General features: G+C 35.3%; 3 protein-coding genes across 3 annotated transcripts; all 3 read right to left on the bottom strand.

Moving 5' to 3' along the window:
* Positions 1–2,391: 2,391 nt before the first annotated feature.
* LOC11430026 (short-chain dehydrogenase reductase 3b) lies at positions 2,392–3,782 on the bottom strand. Its single transcript, XM_003625979.3, has 2 exons — positions 3,422–3,782; positions 2,392–3,277 (listed from the first exon to the last, which is right to left on the bottom strand). Exons 1-2 carry the CDS (start codon positions 3,433–3,435, stop codon positions 2,494–2,496), a joined length of 798 nt encoding a protein of 265 aa, XP_003626027.2. The 5' UTR covers positions 3,436–3,782; the 3' UTR covers positions 2,392–2,493.
* A 1,790-nt stretch (positions 3,783–5,572) lies between these two features.
* On the bottom strand, positions 5,573–6,927 carry LOC11426628 (short-chain dehydrogenase reductase 3b). The gene is made up of 2 exons (XM_003625978.3): positions 6,768–6,927; positions 5,573–6,608 (listed from the first exon to the last, which is right to left on the bottom strand). Exons 1-2 carry the CDS (start codon positions 6,779–6,781, stop codon positions 5,822–5,824), a joined length of 801 nt encoding a protein of 266 aa, XP_003626026.1. The 5' UTR covers positions 6,782–6,927; the 3' UTR covers positions 5,573–5,821.
* Positions 6,928–9,372: 2,445 nt separating this feature from the next.
* Positions 9,373–15,777, bottom strand: LOC112416362 (uncharacterized). Its single transcript, XM_024769950.2, has 11 exons — positions 15,676–15,777; positions 15,404–15,589; positions 15,167–15,265; positions 14,916–15,038; positions 14,778–14,825; positions 14,210–14,648; positions 13,177–14,102; positions 11,747–12,949; positions 9,916–11,613; positions 9,748–9,823; positions 9,373–9,642 (listed from the first exon to the last, which is right to left on the bottom strand). The coding sequence occupies exons 1-9, from the start codon at positions 15,755–15,757 to the stop codon at positions 9,950–9,952; spliced, it is 4,770 nt and encodes a 1,589-aa protein (XP_024625718.1). The 5' UTR covers positions 15,758–15,777; the 3' UTR covers positions 9,373–9,642; positions 9,748–9,823; positions 9,916–9,949.
* Positions 15,778–15,934: the final 157 nt, after the last annotated feature.

Genomic DNA, 15,934 nt, shown 5'->3' with positions numbered 1-15,934 from the left:
ATATGTAGATTGATGGATTTTGTTGGAGGTTACAAATAAATGATCTATGCTCTAATTGCATAATTTACTTACTTGTGATCTAGGTGAGATTTTTGATAATGAATCAATTTGATGATAATTATTTTTGATAATAATGATGAGGTGAGATTTGCATATGTATGCTTTGATGGTTAAAGAGTTGGAATTGATTGAGTAGTTTCGAGACTTGAGTTTGGTTAGTGAGCTGACGCCGGATGGTGTGAGGTTAGGAATGTTGAAGCTAACAAGTAATATTTTGGAAGAGATTAAGAATGGTCAGAAGGAAGATTTGGAACTTGTTGATCGAGTGGTGTTGGTTAATCAAGGTAAAGGTGGGAACTTCAGATTAGATGAGAACGGTGTTTTAATGTTTCGTGATCGAGTTTGTGTGTAGGATGTGCTTGAACTTAAGAGACAAATTTTGGTTGAAGGTCACAGGAGTAGTCTGAGTATTCATCCAGGAGCGAATAAGATGTATCAGGATTTGAAGAGGTTGTTTTGGTGGCCTGGAATGAAGAAGGAGATCGCGGAATTTGTTTATGCTTGTTTGGTTTGTCAGAAGTCGAAGATTGAACATCAGAAACCGTCGGGTTTGATGCAACCGTTGTTTGTGCCAGAGTGGAAATGGGATAACATCTCTATGGACTTTGTTGGAGCATTGCCGAAGACTGTTAAGGGTTTTGATTCGATTTGGGTGATTGTTGATCGATTGACGAAGTCGGTACATTTTGTTCCTATTAAGACCGGTATGTCTGTGGCAAAGTTGGCTGAGATCTACATTGAGCAGATTGTTAGGTTGCATGGTATTCCTTCTAGTATTATGTCGGATCTCCCGAGGTTTACTTCTAAGTTTTGGGAAAGTTTGCAAGCTGCTTTTGGAACCAAGTTGAGGTTGAGTTCTGCTTATCATCCTCAGACGGATGGGCAGACAGAGAGGACTATTCAGAGTTTGGAGGATTTGTTGAGAGCTTGTGTGTTGGAGCAAGGTGTCAGTTGGGCAGAATGTTTACCGTTGATTGAGTTTACTTACAACAACAGTTTGCATTCTAGTATCGGTATGACACCGTTGGAGGCTCTGTATGGTCGGAGGTGTAGGACGCCATTGTGTTGGTTTGAATCAGGTGAAAGTGCTTTGTTAGGACCGAAGGTTATGCAAGAGACTACGGAAAATGTTAAGATGATTCAGGAGAAGATGAAAGCGTCTCAGAGTAAATAGAAGAGTTATCATTATAAGAGTAGGAAGGACATTGTGTTTCAAGTTGGTGATCATGTGTTTTTGAGAATGAATCATGGACTGGTGTTGGACGTGCTTTGAAGTGTCGAAAGTTGACTCCTCATTTTGTTGGACCGTTTGAGATTATTGAGAAGGTTGGGGTTTTAGCGTATCGGATTACATTACCACCGTCTTTGTCGAATCTTCATGATGTGTTTCATGTGTCTCAGTTGCGGAAGTATGTGTATGATGCGTCTCATGTGATTCAAGTGGATGATTTGGAAGTAAGAGATAATTTGACGTTGAGACTTGGCCAGTTAGGATTGAGGATCGTGAAGTGAAGCGTTTGCGTGGCAAGGAGATTGTTTTGGTGAAAGTGATTTGGGTTTGACCAACTTGTGAGAGTGCCACTTGGGAATCGGAGAGTAGGATGAAGGTTTCGTATCCGGAGTTGTTTCCTTCAGGTAATTTTCGAGGGCAAAAATTCTTTTTAGGGGGGAGAGTTGTAATAGTTCGATTTTCGCTAGATTTATTTTTAATTGTTTTAATATGTGTTTATATGTGCTTGTGTGTGATTATTTATCATTGGATGCATTTTAATGAAACTTTAGGTTTAATCAAATGTTTTATGAATTGTGAGTTTAACTCGGCTGGTATAGACAATGCATGCAAAGTTCGAGGTTTAAATTCCGATCATAAAAAAAAAAATCTTGCATACATCATTCGAACGTTACGCCGTACGTGGTCAAGTTGAGTTTTGTTTAGTTAATCGAAACACAATTTAAAGCATCAACATCTCAGGGTTGCCGTTCTTAATTTCAGATGTGGCACATTGCACAACATTAATTATAAATAAATATTGCAAAACAAGAAATGCATGGCACAAGATGGGAACAATAAAAAAAAAATCAGAAAAAGTGAGTAGAGAGGGGTTGAATGCAGCTGATAAAACCTTTGCTTTGAACCAAGAAAAAAAATTACAAAGCTAACAACAAGCTTAATTGAGGAAAAATGGTTAATGAACTTATGATTTAAAAAATATATATAAAAAAAAAAAAAAAAAGAGTACATTGGATAAAGACTACATAGTAGAATGAAATTAGACTGGTCATAACCTTTTGTCCACGAAATATTAGGTGTATGTTTAGAATCACACGAAATTGACAAAATCATGGTAGCATCGTGATTTTGTTGAAATTTCAAAGTGTTATCAAAATGAGTTATTCTGTCAAACTCACCGATAATTCAAACATGCAATTGGTCTACACATCAGGCATTGCAGATGGAGTATTACGGACCACCGAGAAACCACCATCAACAACCAAGTTATGACCACTGATATAAACAGCTTCATCAGAAGCAAGAAACAAAGCTGCTTCTGCAACATGCTTTGCCTTCAACACAATACCCTTCAAATTAGCATGAGAACTACTACTAGATTCAACTTCATGAGGTTCAAGATTGTAAGCTATACACGAAAGAGGTGTTGCAACTCCAAAAGGTGATATACTATTAACTCTAATTCCATAACCACCAAGTTCTCCACAAGCTGATTTCACAAGTCCTAAAAGAGCATGTTTTGATGTAGTGTAACCATTAGGACCTGTTCCACCAATAGAAGCTGCAACACTAGTAGTGCATATAATCGATCCACGGATTTTTTTTGCAATCATGGCGCGTGCAGCATGCTTAATTGTAGCAGCTGCACCAACAACATTTGTAGCCATAGTTTTCTCAAATTCATTCAGATCAAGATCAAGTATTCCAGATAAAGAGCCTATTATTCCTGCATTACTAAACAAAATATCGATGCAACCGTGTTTTTCCAAAGTGAAATGAATTGTTTCTTCGACTTGTTTTTCGTCCCTGACATCACAATGATGGTATGTTACTTTGTCTGAGCCTATTGAATCTGCAACTTTATGACCCAATTCATCTTGAATGTCTACTGCAATAACAAATGCTCCATTTTCGGCGAACAATTTCACTGTTTCTTCACCAATTCCACTGGCTGCACCTGTTATTATTGCCACCTTACCCTCCAACCTAAATTTTGTCATAATATATTATGCAAGAAAATAAAATAAAGTCAATTAATCAAAATTAATCAGAGAAGTAAAAATAAGGAAACAGAACAAAACTACTATAGAGAAAATACAAAGGATTGAATTAGAGACATATATAGGGTACCTTTGCTTCATCATTGGTAATGAATAAGTGTTGAGTACCCTATAATTTGCTTGATGAGCTTTCCCTAAAACCTGGAAATAGTGTGACCTTTATCTATCTTTGTAAGTTTGTATCCTAAATACTAACCTATCTATATATTTATAAGGTTTGTAGAGTGCAAAGCTCGATAAAAATTACGGCTAATGCAAATGTTGATAATAATCATCATTAAGTATTAAACAACATGTCTTATTGATCTAAAACATTGAAAAATATTCTAATCATGTTATGATCTTGTATAACTATATTCAAACTAGTTGGATTTTCATTGCTTTGTTTCTTTGGGGTGATGCATTTCGAGTGTACTATTCATATAATAATCAAATTAAAATGTCGTGAAAGGAATTTGATTAAGTGCATTCATTATTTAGGTCAATTCCACGTTTCCAACTAGGCTTATAGCATATAAAATTCATTGCACTGTTTAGAATCACATGGCCTTCATCGTGCTTTTAATGTAAAGTTGAAATTTCAACCATTCCAACTCGTACATTCTACACAATACGTATTGCTTTAATTTTTTAATGCAGTGACGTAGTTATACAAAATTTGATAACTCCATGCTAAGCGAATAATATTTTCCCAATCTGATCATATTTTTAATTGATTTATTCGTTTGAAGCCACTTTAGCGGTTGAGCCACATGTACAATTTGATTACTATACTGCTTGTGTAAACTTTAAGCTCCTATAATTAATAAATAAATGGTCACAATTTTCATTTTTTATAAGGTAGATTTCTGAGGTAGTAAGTTTTTGGTTGGATATACGTAACCCTACATGTCATTGAATGATCGTTGACCTTCATAAAAATTGTGAAACTACAAATGTGCAATATTGTACACATGCAGTACTCAAATTCGTACCAAGAAAGTTCGTTGTACCAATCTTCGCTTATATGAACTGAATATGTTAGTGGTGATGATGGAGAAAACATGGATGAAAATGGAAAGTTTTAAACAAAAAATATGCACATTAATTTGGTGGATGTATTGTTTGTTTGGGTCTCTCCTTCTTAATTTGATTCAGAATTAGTATCCTATCTCCATCATATGATATGATGACTATTAGATTTTTTTTCTCTCCTGTACACACTAGGCTGTTCTTGTGGAACTAGCCTTTGAATGCTAGTCTTCAATACATACAATATGTGGTACATAAACAGGGGTGAAAATAAGTCAAATCATGCTTTGAGTAAATAGCTAGCTTCCCTTTTTCATGACATAGGCCATTTTAAAAGTTTGACCCAGCATTCTAAAAAACCTAAACTTGCATGTTCAAAAGCATATATGAAAGCCTTTAAATATGTACACTAGGTTTACACTATTAAATAGGCCAACATGGCCACCACTGATTGTGCTGACCACTAGGTCAACAATGATACAAAATCTCTAAAATTGATGCCTGTACGAGAGACAATCACCATGTATTGATCTATGTATAAAAAAAAAAATGAAACTACGACAATTGTTATTATGGAGAAGTGTCTTATGTGATCTATAATGGACTGACGTTTGAAAATCGATCAAAACTTCCACCACAGATAAGACAGTCATTTAATCAGTGTTAATTCAAAAATAAACAAGAGAAAATGAATATTAGTTGCATTTTGAAGCACTACTATTTGTTTTCCTTGTTAGAGTATCAAACAATTTCCAAGCATTTGTTTGTTGTAGACCGTGTTAAACACTTTTCCACTCTAGAAGCCGGATGAAACTATAAACACGAGAAGTTGAAATACTCACTAATAGGATCTCGAAATGGGCCACAAGAACCATTCTCAATCTGTTTCTGCATCACTTATCTCTCCAGGCTGATTGGAATGATTTTGAGGACATTTGTTTTCTAATTTATCACCATAAAATTAACAGAGATTTAATAACTTGTTTAATAGTACTCTGTCAAATATTTGAAGATTCTTCAGTGCAAGGATTTAGTGACTTGTTAATCACTTTTTTCTTTTAAGTTTGTAACTACTTTGTAAATGATCAAGTTCAAACCAATCAGCAACTTGTCAAGTACTCAAGTTCATGAATGATACCTCTCAGCCATATAGCTTCTTTGATTGCTTCATCAAGACTTCAATCTATTGTTATGAAATAATAGATTAAAATTGGATGCAAGGAAATTCTTGAAATTGAATTGAAGTCGAAACACACACACAAAATAAAAGATTACAGAAAGTAAAGATGAAAACACGATGTTTGGATCAATTTGAATCCTACATCCTCACTGAGGTCGATCTCATCACTATGATCAAGAATTACAAGGCTTTCCTTTCTAATAGTAGGAACGCATTCCAAATTTACAACAAACTTAGAAACAGAATGTAGGATATTTATCACATTCCAAATTGGACCACTTATTTTTTAATAGTAGTAGGCACACAACTATTAATAACAGAAAAGCCTCCATCGACCACCAAATTGTGTCCACTAATATAAGCCGATTCTTCCGATGCAAGAAAGAGAGCAGCTTCTGCAATATGCGTAGCCTTTAGTGTAATTCCTTTCAAATTAGCAGAATCTTTCATATTAGCTTCAACTTTACTCATCTCCATATTCAGTGCTCTACATGCAAGAGGCGTGGCAACACCATACGGTGAGATTGAATTGACTCTAATTCCGTAAGCTCCAAGCTCACCACACGTTGAACGTACAAGTCCTAAGAGACCATGTTTGGATGTAACATAATCATGGCCACGATTTCCAGCAACAGAGGCAGCTACACTGGCAGTACAAATTATGGATCCACGGATTTTTCTCTCCACCATGAAACGTGCAGCGTGCTTGATAGCTGCGAGTGATCCACGAACATTAATGGCCATGGTGTTGTCAAATTCATTCAGATCAAATTCTAGTATGCTGCTAGACATACCACCTTCAATTCCAGCGTTGCTAAACATAATGTCTAGGGTTCCATATTTTTCCAATGCGAAAGCTACTGTTTCTTCAACTTGTTTTTCATCTCTCACATCACAATGGTGGTAACTCACTTTGTCTAACCCAATTGAAGTTGCAACTTGGTGACCCAATTCATCATTGATATCTGCTATAACTACAAATGCTCCATTTTCCACGAATGTCTTCGCTGTCTCCGCCCCTATTCCGCTTGCTCCCCCAGTCACTATAGCAACCTTACCCTCCAACCTATGATAAAATTAAGATTGATTCATCATGCAACAGAAATAGGATAAATTCATGTAGTAATGTTCTTATGTGAGGCCAATTTTCAAAATAGTTAAACCAACATAATTTCACGTAATAAGAGGGTGAGTGTTAGACGCATGAGTGAGGAATATGTAGTACCTTTTTCTCGACATTGATGATTAAAGGAATTCTGAAATGTTTGCTCTGTATCTTGTATAGGTTTATTAAATGAAGAGCTTCCTAATTTTATTTATAAGGGAAAAGAGAGGCTTTTTAATGGGTGAAAAATGCAACTAAAATTTTGTTTTTATTGCATAGTGTTATATTTTAAGTGTAATTTTTTTTCATTGTCCACATTACCGTCAATAACTTATGAAATTCGACAAATATTTTTAATTATCAAGACAATTATGATTGATTAACGGTGTAAAACTTGTTTATATTGAAATATGAATTAAATCCAAATGATTTAGTAAATTGAAATGTATTTCTCTAAATTAAAATATAATATATTTCATTCATCCATCCACCAAAATATCTCTAAAGTTATGTTTCTAACTTTTTAAATAAATGAGATAGAGGTGAAATAAAGCTTCTCCAATCATTTTTCTCCAAAATCACAATTTATAGATAGCCTGATCACAAGCAGAGAACATATAGACCACGACTTATAGATAACCTTATCATCAGAAACCGAACACATATGATATGATAGAGCATGACTTTCTTACTAGTACATATTTTCTGGTTGAATTAATGTCTCATTGTGCCGTAAGTTGTTTTTGAGTTTTTAGTCATTCTTTCAACTGCTCATCAAAACCTCAATTAGCAAATATAAGAAGGCAACATATTAATTAATATTGTGTATAACATTTAGATAATAAAATTATAAGTGCTTGACCAAAAATAAAAAAACTACTGAAAAATCAAATCCTACACAGATTAGACATAACCGTGTCTTCAATAATTTGGTTAGCAATCCTCTTAACATTGTTGAAAGAGTGAAGCTGTTGTCTTTTCTTTGGCTTTCGTTCAATGTGGCTAGTTTTCCGTTTGGTTTTCATGATTGGTGGCGATATCCACGGTTTTGTATGGATATCATGTAATCTCTTTTAACTTTCAACTTTTTTGGCATTGGTTCTAGGTGCTTTTGTTTGTAACAGACGTTGGGTGTTTTCTCACTTTAGCACACCTTGTGCGGGGTGAATCACCTTTCTTTTGAACAATATATCCCATTTTAATTTGTTAAAAAAAAAACACATAAGGCATGCATGATTAAATTTTATAAAGAGTGAAATCAATAATCTTAATGGTTAATTTTATAAAATCGAGTTAGAACAAATATAAAATCTTATATGGTATGAATGTCTAATGATACAGATCACCTACCATTTAACAGTAACACATAAAATCCAATAATCATAGACGTGATGAAATGTATAAGAAAAACAAAGTCTCACATATTTTAAAAAACAAAGTGAGTTTAAAAATAATAGTGACAACCTAATTTTTACTTGTTGTTAGATAAATTACTCATAACTCTTCAAAGATACCTTCTCTTTTTTTCCTTCAAAGGCAACTTAACTTCACCAATACTTTTATATGGATATCTAATCATATTTTATTATATAGATAATTGTACAAGTATTTTAAAAAACGATACTATAACACAATTTAATAAAAAAAATGACTAAACACATGTATATTTTTTATTCAAATATAGTAGCTATTTGAAGAGTGTGATATACTTGCATGATATACATTTCTTTTAGCCAAGTAGTTTAATATATGATGTTTTCTTACGACTCAAAGATAAACACAAACTCAAATAGTACACTCAAAAGTAAGAATCAGCGACGGATAGAAGAAGAAGAAGAAGAAGAAATTTGAGGGCAGCTGCCTTCACTACCTTCATATTTTGTCTAGTTTTTCTAAATAACTTACTCTTTTTTTAAAGATTGAATAACTTAAAAAAATTTATCACCCATGAAAATTAATTGTTGCCCCATCTAAATTTACTACTTTTAAAAAGTAGAAGATATATTATGAACTACCTAATAGTGTATTGCTTCCGAAGTTGTATTTGATTTTCCGTGTGACAACTATAACAATTGAAAATAGTTTATTTCTAGAGTAAATGATCATTTTGATTATTGAATGTGTCATGTGTTATTGTTAAAGACTCTAAAATTAACAAATGTCATGATATGATTGGATTACAAGCAAAGTCTAGGAGGTCACACTTTGTTCTTGAGACATTCATAAGGAGAAAAGTGACTATACTTCTTGTTTATGTTACTAGACGTCTACCCGTGCTGCCGCACGGGTCAGATAAAGTTAAAAATATAACTTGAAACAATATAAAATTGTCAATGTGGTGATTGTTTGGTTTTGCTAAAATGCAGTTGAATTAGTGTGGTTAAATTGATGAATACACGTTAGTACATATCAGTAATATTTGGTTGACTACGCCACGCTATTTATAATGTAACTCATTGTGGAAGATCCATAAATAAATATAATAACCTCAATAACCTGCAGCGGCAATTAATAATCCTAAAGATGTGTATGTGACAATATAGCATAAGAACTCAGAATCACAATTTAATTCAATATAGTTGGAATACCATTATAAAACGATTTGGAGAAAATATAATTGATAAGAAAGCAAGGTGAATTAGCATTGAAGATAATAGACATCAGTTAAATCAGTAATTGTTTACCAACGAAATTACAAAGACCGAATCATCAAATAATGCAGTAATAGTGCAATCCATATAAAATTGCAACATATATAGTAAGTTCAACAGTACACATAAAAGCAACTTAAAACTTGCCACTAAATCCACGAAATCGTGGACAATTGTGACCACGCAACGGCCGACGAAATTGTAATTTAAAAAACATGAAAAAGATAGCAAAAAGTTAAATAGGGTGAACAGTGTTGCAATTGGAATGGAATGAAAAAACCAGCATTAAGTTATCACCAAAAAGTACCTTCCAAAGCTATTATAAAAATGCAATCAATTATCACCTGCAATACAGACAAATGATTTAAATGTGATTAGTGGTTATGTTGTCTACATGAATAGAACTAAATAATCATTTATATGCTTTATCATATAATTTCAGTATTTACCTTGAACTCAACATTAACTTGACATATGTGTATAAGAGAAGTGGTAAAATGGGAAGCAAAGAAGAGAAATAATGCCCTGGACAAAACCACAGACAACTTAATATATCAGCTGCAAGTGTGAGAAAAAAAAGAATGTTAATTCCTATTACTTATTAGTTCAGCAGCTACCTGTTCATGTGTAAAGTTATCGTCTGGTTCATCATTACAAATTGCGAAAGACTTCCTTATACACCACATTTGATGTAGTGCTCATACAATTGCCATCTTCATCCGTGCATAATATCTTCAATCCGTTTCTTGATGTAACTCTTGACACCGCAACATATAGTTGTCCGTGGGAAAAAACCGGTTGAGGAAGGTATACTCCAACTTCTTTCAATGATTGCCCTTGACTTTTGTTGATCGTCATTGCAAATGACACCGATATAGGGAACTGTCGACGCTGAAACTTGAATGGAATTCTTGTATCCGATGGACTCAACGACAATCTCGGTATATAAACTATATCTCCAATGTTGCTGCCTGTTATGACCTTGCCCTCAAGCACATATCTGCCCATCTTCGTTATTATTAATCGAGTACCGTTGCATAAACCAGCTGTAGCGTCTAAATTGCGTAGAAGCATGACAGGAACGCCAACCTTCAATTTTATCTTGTGGTTAGGGATACCTGAGGCATTAATTGTGTTCAAAAACTCAGGTGTGTGTATGTCATCCGGCCTGGTAGCTGATGCATTTTTACCAAGGGGACTATCGCAACTCAAATAGGTTTTTTCTTCTCCAGGTATAAGAGACATTACATACTCATTTATTTCTTCAACCGTGACATTTTTCGGAGTTAGTATAGCTCTATTTTGGAAAAACGAATGATCATACATGTTATCTAGCAACGATGGATAAATGTGATCAACAATGGCAGCAATATGATCTCCTGAACTATGTATAAGTAGGTCGTCTGGAATTTGTATCTGAATATTTTCGTCGTTCTCTTCTCCAATAGTACCATCTCCGATGCCCAAAACCCACTCACTAAACTCTTTCCTCTCTTGAATATCAGAATTGGAAGAACCATGTAAAAGGCGCATGTTGGTTGACAATGTTAACACCTCGCAAAAACGCCACAAATGTGAAGAATTTATTGATGAGTTACACACCTCTTGTCTATTGGCTTTCGCTATCACTGGAAGAACTTGTCTGAAATCACCACCGAGCACGACAACTTTGCCACCGAACGGGATATCCGTCCTTCCATTATTTTGAACACGAAGAATATCCCTCAAACTTCGGTCAAGTGCTTCAAAACAGTGTTTATGCATCATTGGCGCTTCATCCCAAATAATTAGGCTTGCCTTACATATCAACTCAGCCAACGGGCTTTTAGGATGTATGCCGCAAGTTGAAATTTCATCAACGATTATAGGAATACCAAACCTAGAATGTGCTGTTCTTCCTCCAGGTATAAGTAGGGCTGCGATACCGCTGGACGCAACTGTCAATACAATTTCTTTCCTTGACCGAATGGCAGATGACAATGCTCTCCATATAAATGTTTTTCCGGTACCGCCGTAACCGTATAGGAAGAAAATTGCAGGCTGTTTGGCATCAACCCTCGCCATTATTTTGTCATACACCTGTTTTTGTTCAAATGTCATTGTGGACATTAACCGCTCGTTCTCTTCTTCAAGAATATGCTGGTTATAATTCATCTCGTCATATATCAACCTATTACGTGACTCATGGATAAGGGACACATCAGTCACAGGCATAGTTGGGTAATCATCCTTCATTTTCTTGCCGTGACTCTGCAACAATCTCTCGATCTCTGCAAGCGTATAGCTTTTTAATTGATCGTCGTCCAATACTAAATCTGCATGTAATAGATAATATAGAAAGTGGTCATAGAGTTTTCTTATAACATAATGTCACCCTACTGACAGCACTTGGTCCATAACATAAAATAAGGGAAAAAACAATAATAATCCAATAATAAATCTGTTTACCTGGTACACGCAATGCCAATCTTTGACGATGCAACATATCATCACTCAAATGCAGCCAAGTCTTCTCCCAAACAACTTCTGGTCGAGAAAATTGGTTTGATACTAACAACATGACAAATAGACGACGCATATATTCGGCAGTCCCCCAAAAAGAGACTTGGTTGATAGCATTTATGAATTCATTGTCATCGTCTAACAGGCCCAAAGCAAAGCATGCCTCCTTGAAACTGTTGTATTTAACTCCTCCAACTGTTTTGATATCATCGTAAGAAACAGGACCTTTTACATAATTCAGCAGGGTCCTTAGATAAAATTTCTCACCGCTTCCGGGCGGAACAAAATGAATTCGACCAATAGAAAGCCCTCGTTGCCTTGGTGTCCATCTACGCTCTGTTTGCTTCCAAACAAACTTTAATGGAAACTCGCCATATGTTAGATCCTTAGCCTCGGGATACTTTTGGTTTGCCTCCATCCATGCACGAAACTTAGTGTCACGGATGTGTGGTTTTTTTACTACATTTTCCAAGTCCTCATGATCTTCGAAAACAACTGGTTCCTCGCCTTCTAAGTGGAAATTTAAGCGCTCAACCGAGGGTTCCCTATAATTAATATCAAAGGAAAAAATCCGCCACACCGCTTCACATGCCGAGAGGTACCTACAATCGTAGTACATCTTTATTTCGTCGTAACATTCATTACCGCCTTGGTAAAATGTTGCAGTTACCCGATCATGTCCTTTGTTAACATACTTGAACAGATATTTTATAGACCGGGACTGATTACACCATTCAACGTTTATATGTGCATTATACTTTAACAGTAATTTACGGTTGTAGGGCACAACATATCTGTTATCAACAAAAGATTCACCTTTCTTTAATGATACACCATTGTTCCTTCTTCTATACACAGGGTAACCGTCTGAATCAATCACCGTTGTGTCAACAAATTTTTTCGGGAAATATTTAGTGCACTTACCATTCAGCATACATGGCGATTTATTATTCTGCTTTCCGCAAGGTCCATGTATCATGAGAGACGTAACAATGCTGTAGAGTTGAGGATCCTGGTCTTTATCAGGGATCTCTGCCGATATAATCTTATCAATGTTGTTAGGATGAAGAATGCGAAATTCTGGCCGTAGAAAAACCAAGATGTGAGCGTGCGGGAGACCTCGTTTTTGGAACTCAATAGTATAAATGACTGAAAAGGACAAAAATAAATGTGATCAGGTATATATTAATCATATAAATAAATAGAACATTTTAAAATGCAATAACAATTAACATTGTGAGTTCCATTAAAAAAATGTGATTTTTTCTTTGTGTTAACATCTTTTTTCGGATGTTGAATTGTGATTACATTCAAAATATAGAAGATATATGATATTTGTATTACAAAAACGCAAAACCACATTAAAAAAAAATTACCTGCTTTAACCTTCCCAAAAATTTTGCCCTTTTTAATCTCCTTTATTAGATGATCAAGCTTTATTTTGAAAATACGACTGACTAAATCTGGTCGATCCTCTGGCTTGAGATTATGTTTCTTTAGAAAATCAACTAACTCCGCCCACTTATGGTTACATGTGAAAGTTATAAACAAATCAGGATAGCCCACCCATCCACATATTGCCATGGCATCCTGGTAATTTTGTATCATATATCGTGCCCCTCCGACAAATGAAGAAGGCAACACCACTCGCTTTCCTGCACTGGCCGGATCTGTTTCTCCTCTAAGAACTGCTTCTCTCAACCCCTTGTACATGTCAGCCCTGACTTCTTTCTGATGATCTCTGTACCACTTTAATCGCCATGACTCTATCATACTATACCCGTCACAACAAAACTGTTGCAACAGACGTCTAGAAAACAACAATTGTGAATGTTGAATATCTCTCTGCTGGATCTTATATGCGAACCACTCTTTCATTGAAACGTATGTTCGATTAATAGGCTTCTTCTTAGGTCTGTCGCTAAACCTGATATCCCTACGAAAACCATCTTCACCTCTTGAAAATATCAAAGGATACTGCAATGGCAAGTAAGATGTTTCAAATACCGATATACGCTTAAGCAAACCTGATCGTTCTTCGACCACAACGTCTCGTTCGAAATCAGCGGCATCGTAATCCCCAACAACCAAAGCTGCCACCTCGGAAGCGGTGGGCAAATTGTAACGTCTACCATCATAACCCCTCTTGCCGAGAATTCGCAGCTTTATGGTCGGAGCATTGTTTTCCAATAACTTATCACGGACCATCCTATAAGATTGGACATATGAATTTGATCGGTCGAGGATATGTCGTATCTCTTCGACTAAATCTTTTTTTAATGAGTTTTTATCGTCTTCCATGCTGTATTAAAATAACGAAAATGTTAGTAGGAGCAAAATAAAATATAACAATGTCTTGTAGCATGACAAACACGTGTTAACCAAACATAAAATCGTATACTAAGTTACCTAACACACGACATTCTATTGCGAAGCTCATTATCTGTATCGTAGATATACAGCTGAGCAAACTTTGGTTGGTCACCGTCTTTTGGGAGCAAACTTCCGATACGGTGGTAGTTCTCTCCATTTAGGACGAATACAGGCGGAGCTTTACCATTATTCCTTGTTGTATCTATAGTCCCCCCCATAGAAGTAAATGCAAACATGGAATTGAATGATCGTATATTTTCTAGGAAAAACTTGCTTTTTCTGTCATTGTTATGATATAAATCATACAGTGGTTGAGGCAGTCTTTTAAACGGTGCAATTTCTATCCTTCCCTGCATACAGCACATTGAAAACTCCGGATTTGATGTATCACGTTGCTTGTTTACCCTCTCTTCGTACCACATTAATGCCCCACACCATTCGCATGTAAAACGCGGCTCTCCAATTTGAAAGTACGCTACAAATGGTACAACAACTTTTAATAGAATGATAACAAAACAATCTCAAATGCATAGAGGTCCCCTTGGAAAGAATAAGCTTGTACTAATGAACAACTCTATATAATGTGTTATGCAATTACACTTACATGTGTCGTCTGCATCAGCTTCTGCATCCATGATGTCGACATCATCCGCTGGTTAAACATTCATTAAGTTATTATTCGTTAGAAGTAATTCGTTAGAAGTCCTGCCATTTAGAATAGCAAACAATATAGAGAAAATACCAATATCATTGAAAGGGATGTCGTCGCGTTCATAGTTCTCATCGCAGTCTTCGTCACAATCTTGATTCCCATATTCATTGAAATCACCGTTAAAAGCTATGGATGTGCTTCCTAGATATTTGTCTGTGATAGAAACGGTTATATTGGAAACAAAAATGTCAGAATATTGTTTTAAAAAGTATGCTATAAACACTTCGATAATAAGGTAGTTTAACTTATTAAATTTGAGGTTGAAGGTGTAAATTAATTACCACAATCATTGTCAGGTATCTCAAATATTTTGCCATTCTCATTGCATTCTGTTTCCATTGGATGTATTCCAAAGTTGTTGATTGTATCCTGTAGGGAAACTGCTATATGAAAAAAATGTGCATCAGAGTAATTTCAACGCCTTAACCAATGTACTCTATAAGAAGTAATCTATTTATTATCCAATATGTTGGATATTAACTGAAAGATGATTTTCAGATATTGACATGTAACCATACCGTGTGTGTTGTTGGGAACATCAGGATCTTCCCCATTTTCGCTGCATTCCATCTGGAGTATTTCTTTTTTCTTTTGTGCTCCATAAATATCATTAGATACATTTGAACTTGGTAAATGCCTGAGTGTGTATTTTCCAGATTTGACAGGTGCTAGTCTTCGAATTGTAGATTGTTTGGATAGAACAACTGTAATCGAGAGGAGAAAAGATTTCACATTACAAATTAGCTCTTACACACGCACAATAATAAAGCAAAGAGTTCAGAATGATCACCGTTAGTAATGTCAGACAATGGATTATTGAGAACCTTTTGCCTTTTCTTAGGCACCAATTCGCCAGCATCTCTTTCAGACATGATTGCAGAGTCATATGTTGTTCAGGTCATTCAATGGGAAGTAATATCAGGTTAAATGGTAAATATGTATAGAAGATTTGTCCCAATGTATTGAGAAACGCATAAGACTACATGAAAAAAGGCATAATCTGGTTGATATTGCTTGTCCTTAATCACCGCAACAATAAATGACAGGTT

This window comes from Medicago truncatula, chromosome 7 (assembly GCF_003473485.1).
Source record: "Medicago truncatula cultivar Jemalong A17 chromosome 7, MtrunA17r5.0-ANR, whole genome shotgun sequence".
NCBI classification, from domain to species: domain Eukaryota; kingdom Viridiplantae; phylum Streptophyta; class Magnoliopsida; order Fabales; family Fabaceae; genus Medicago; species Medicago truncatula.
Note: the sequence above shows the minus strand (reverse complement) of the source record. Positions and strands in the feature narration are given on the sequence as shown.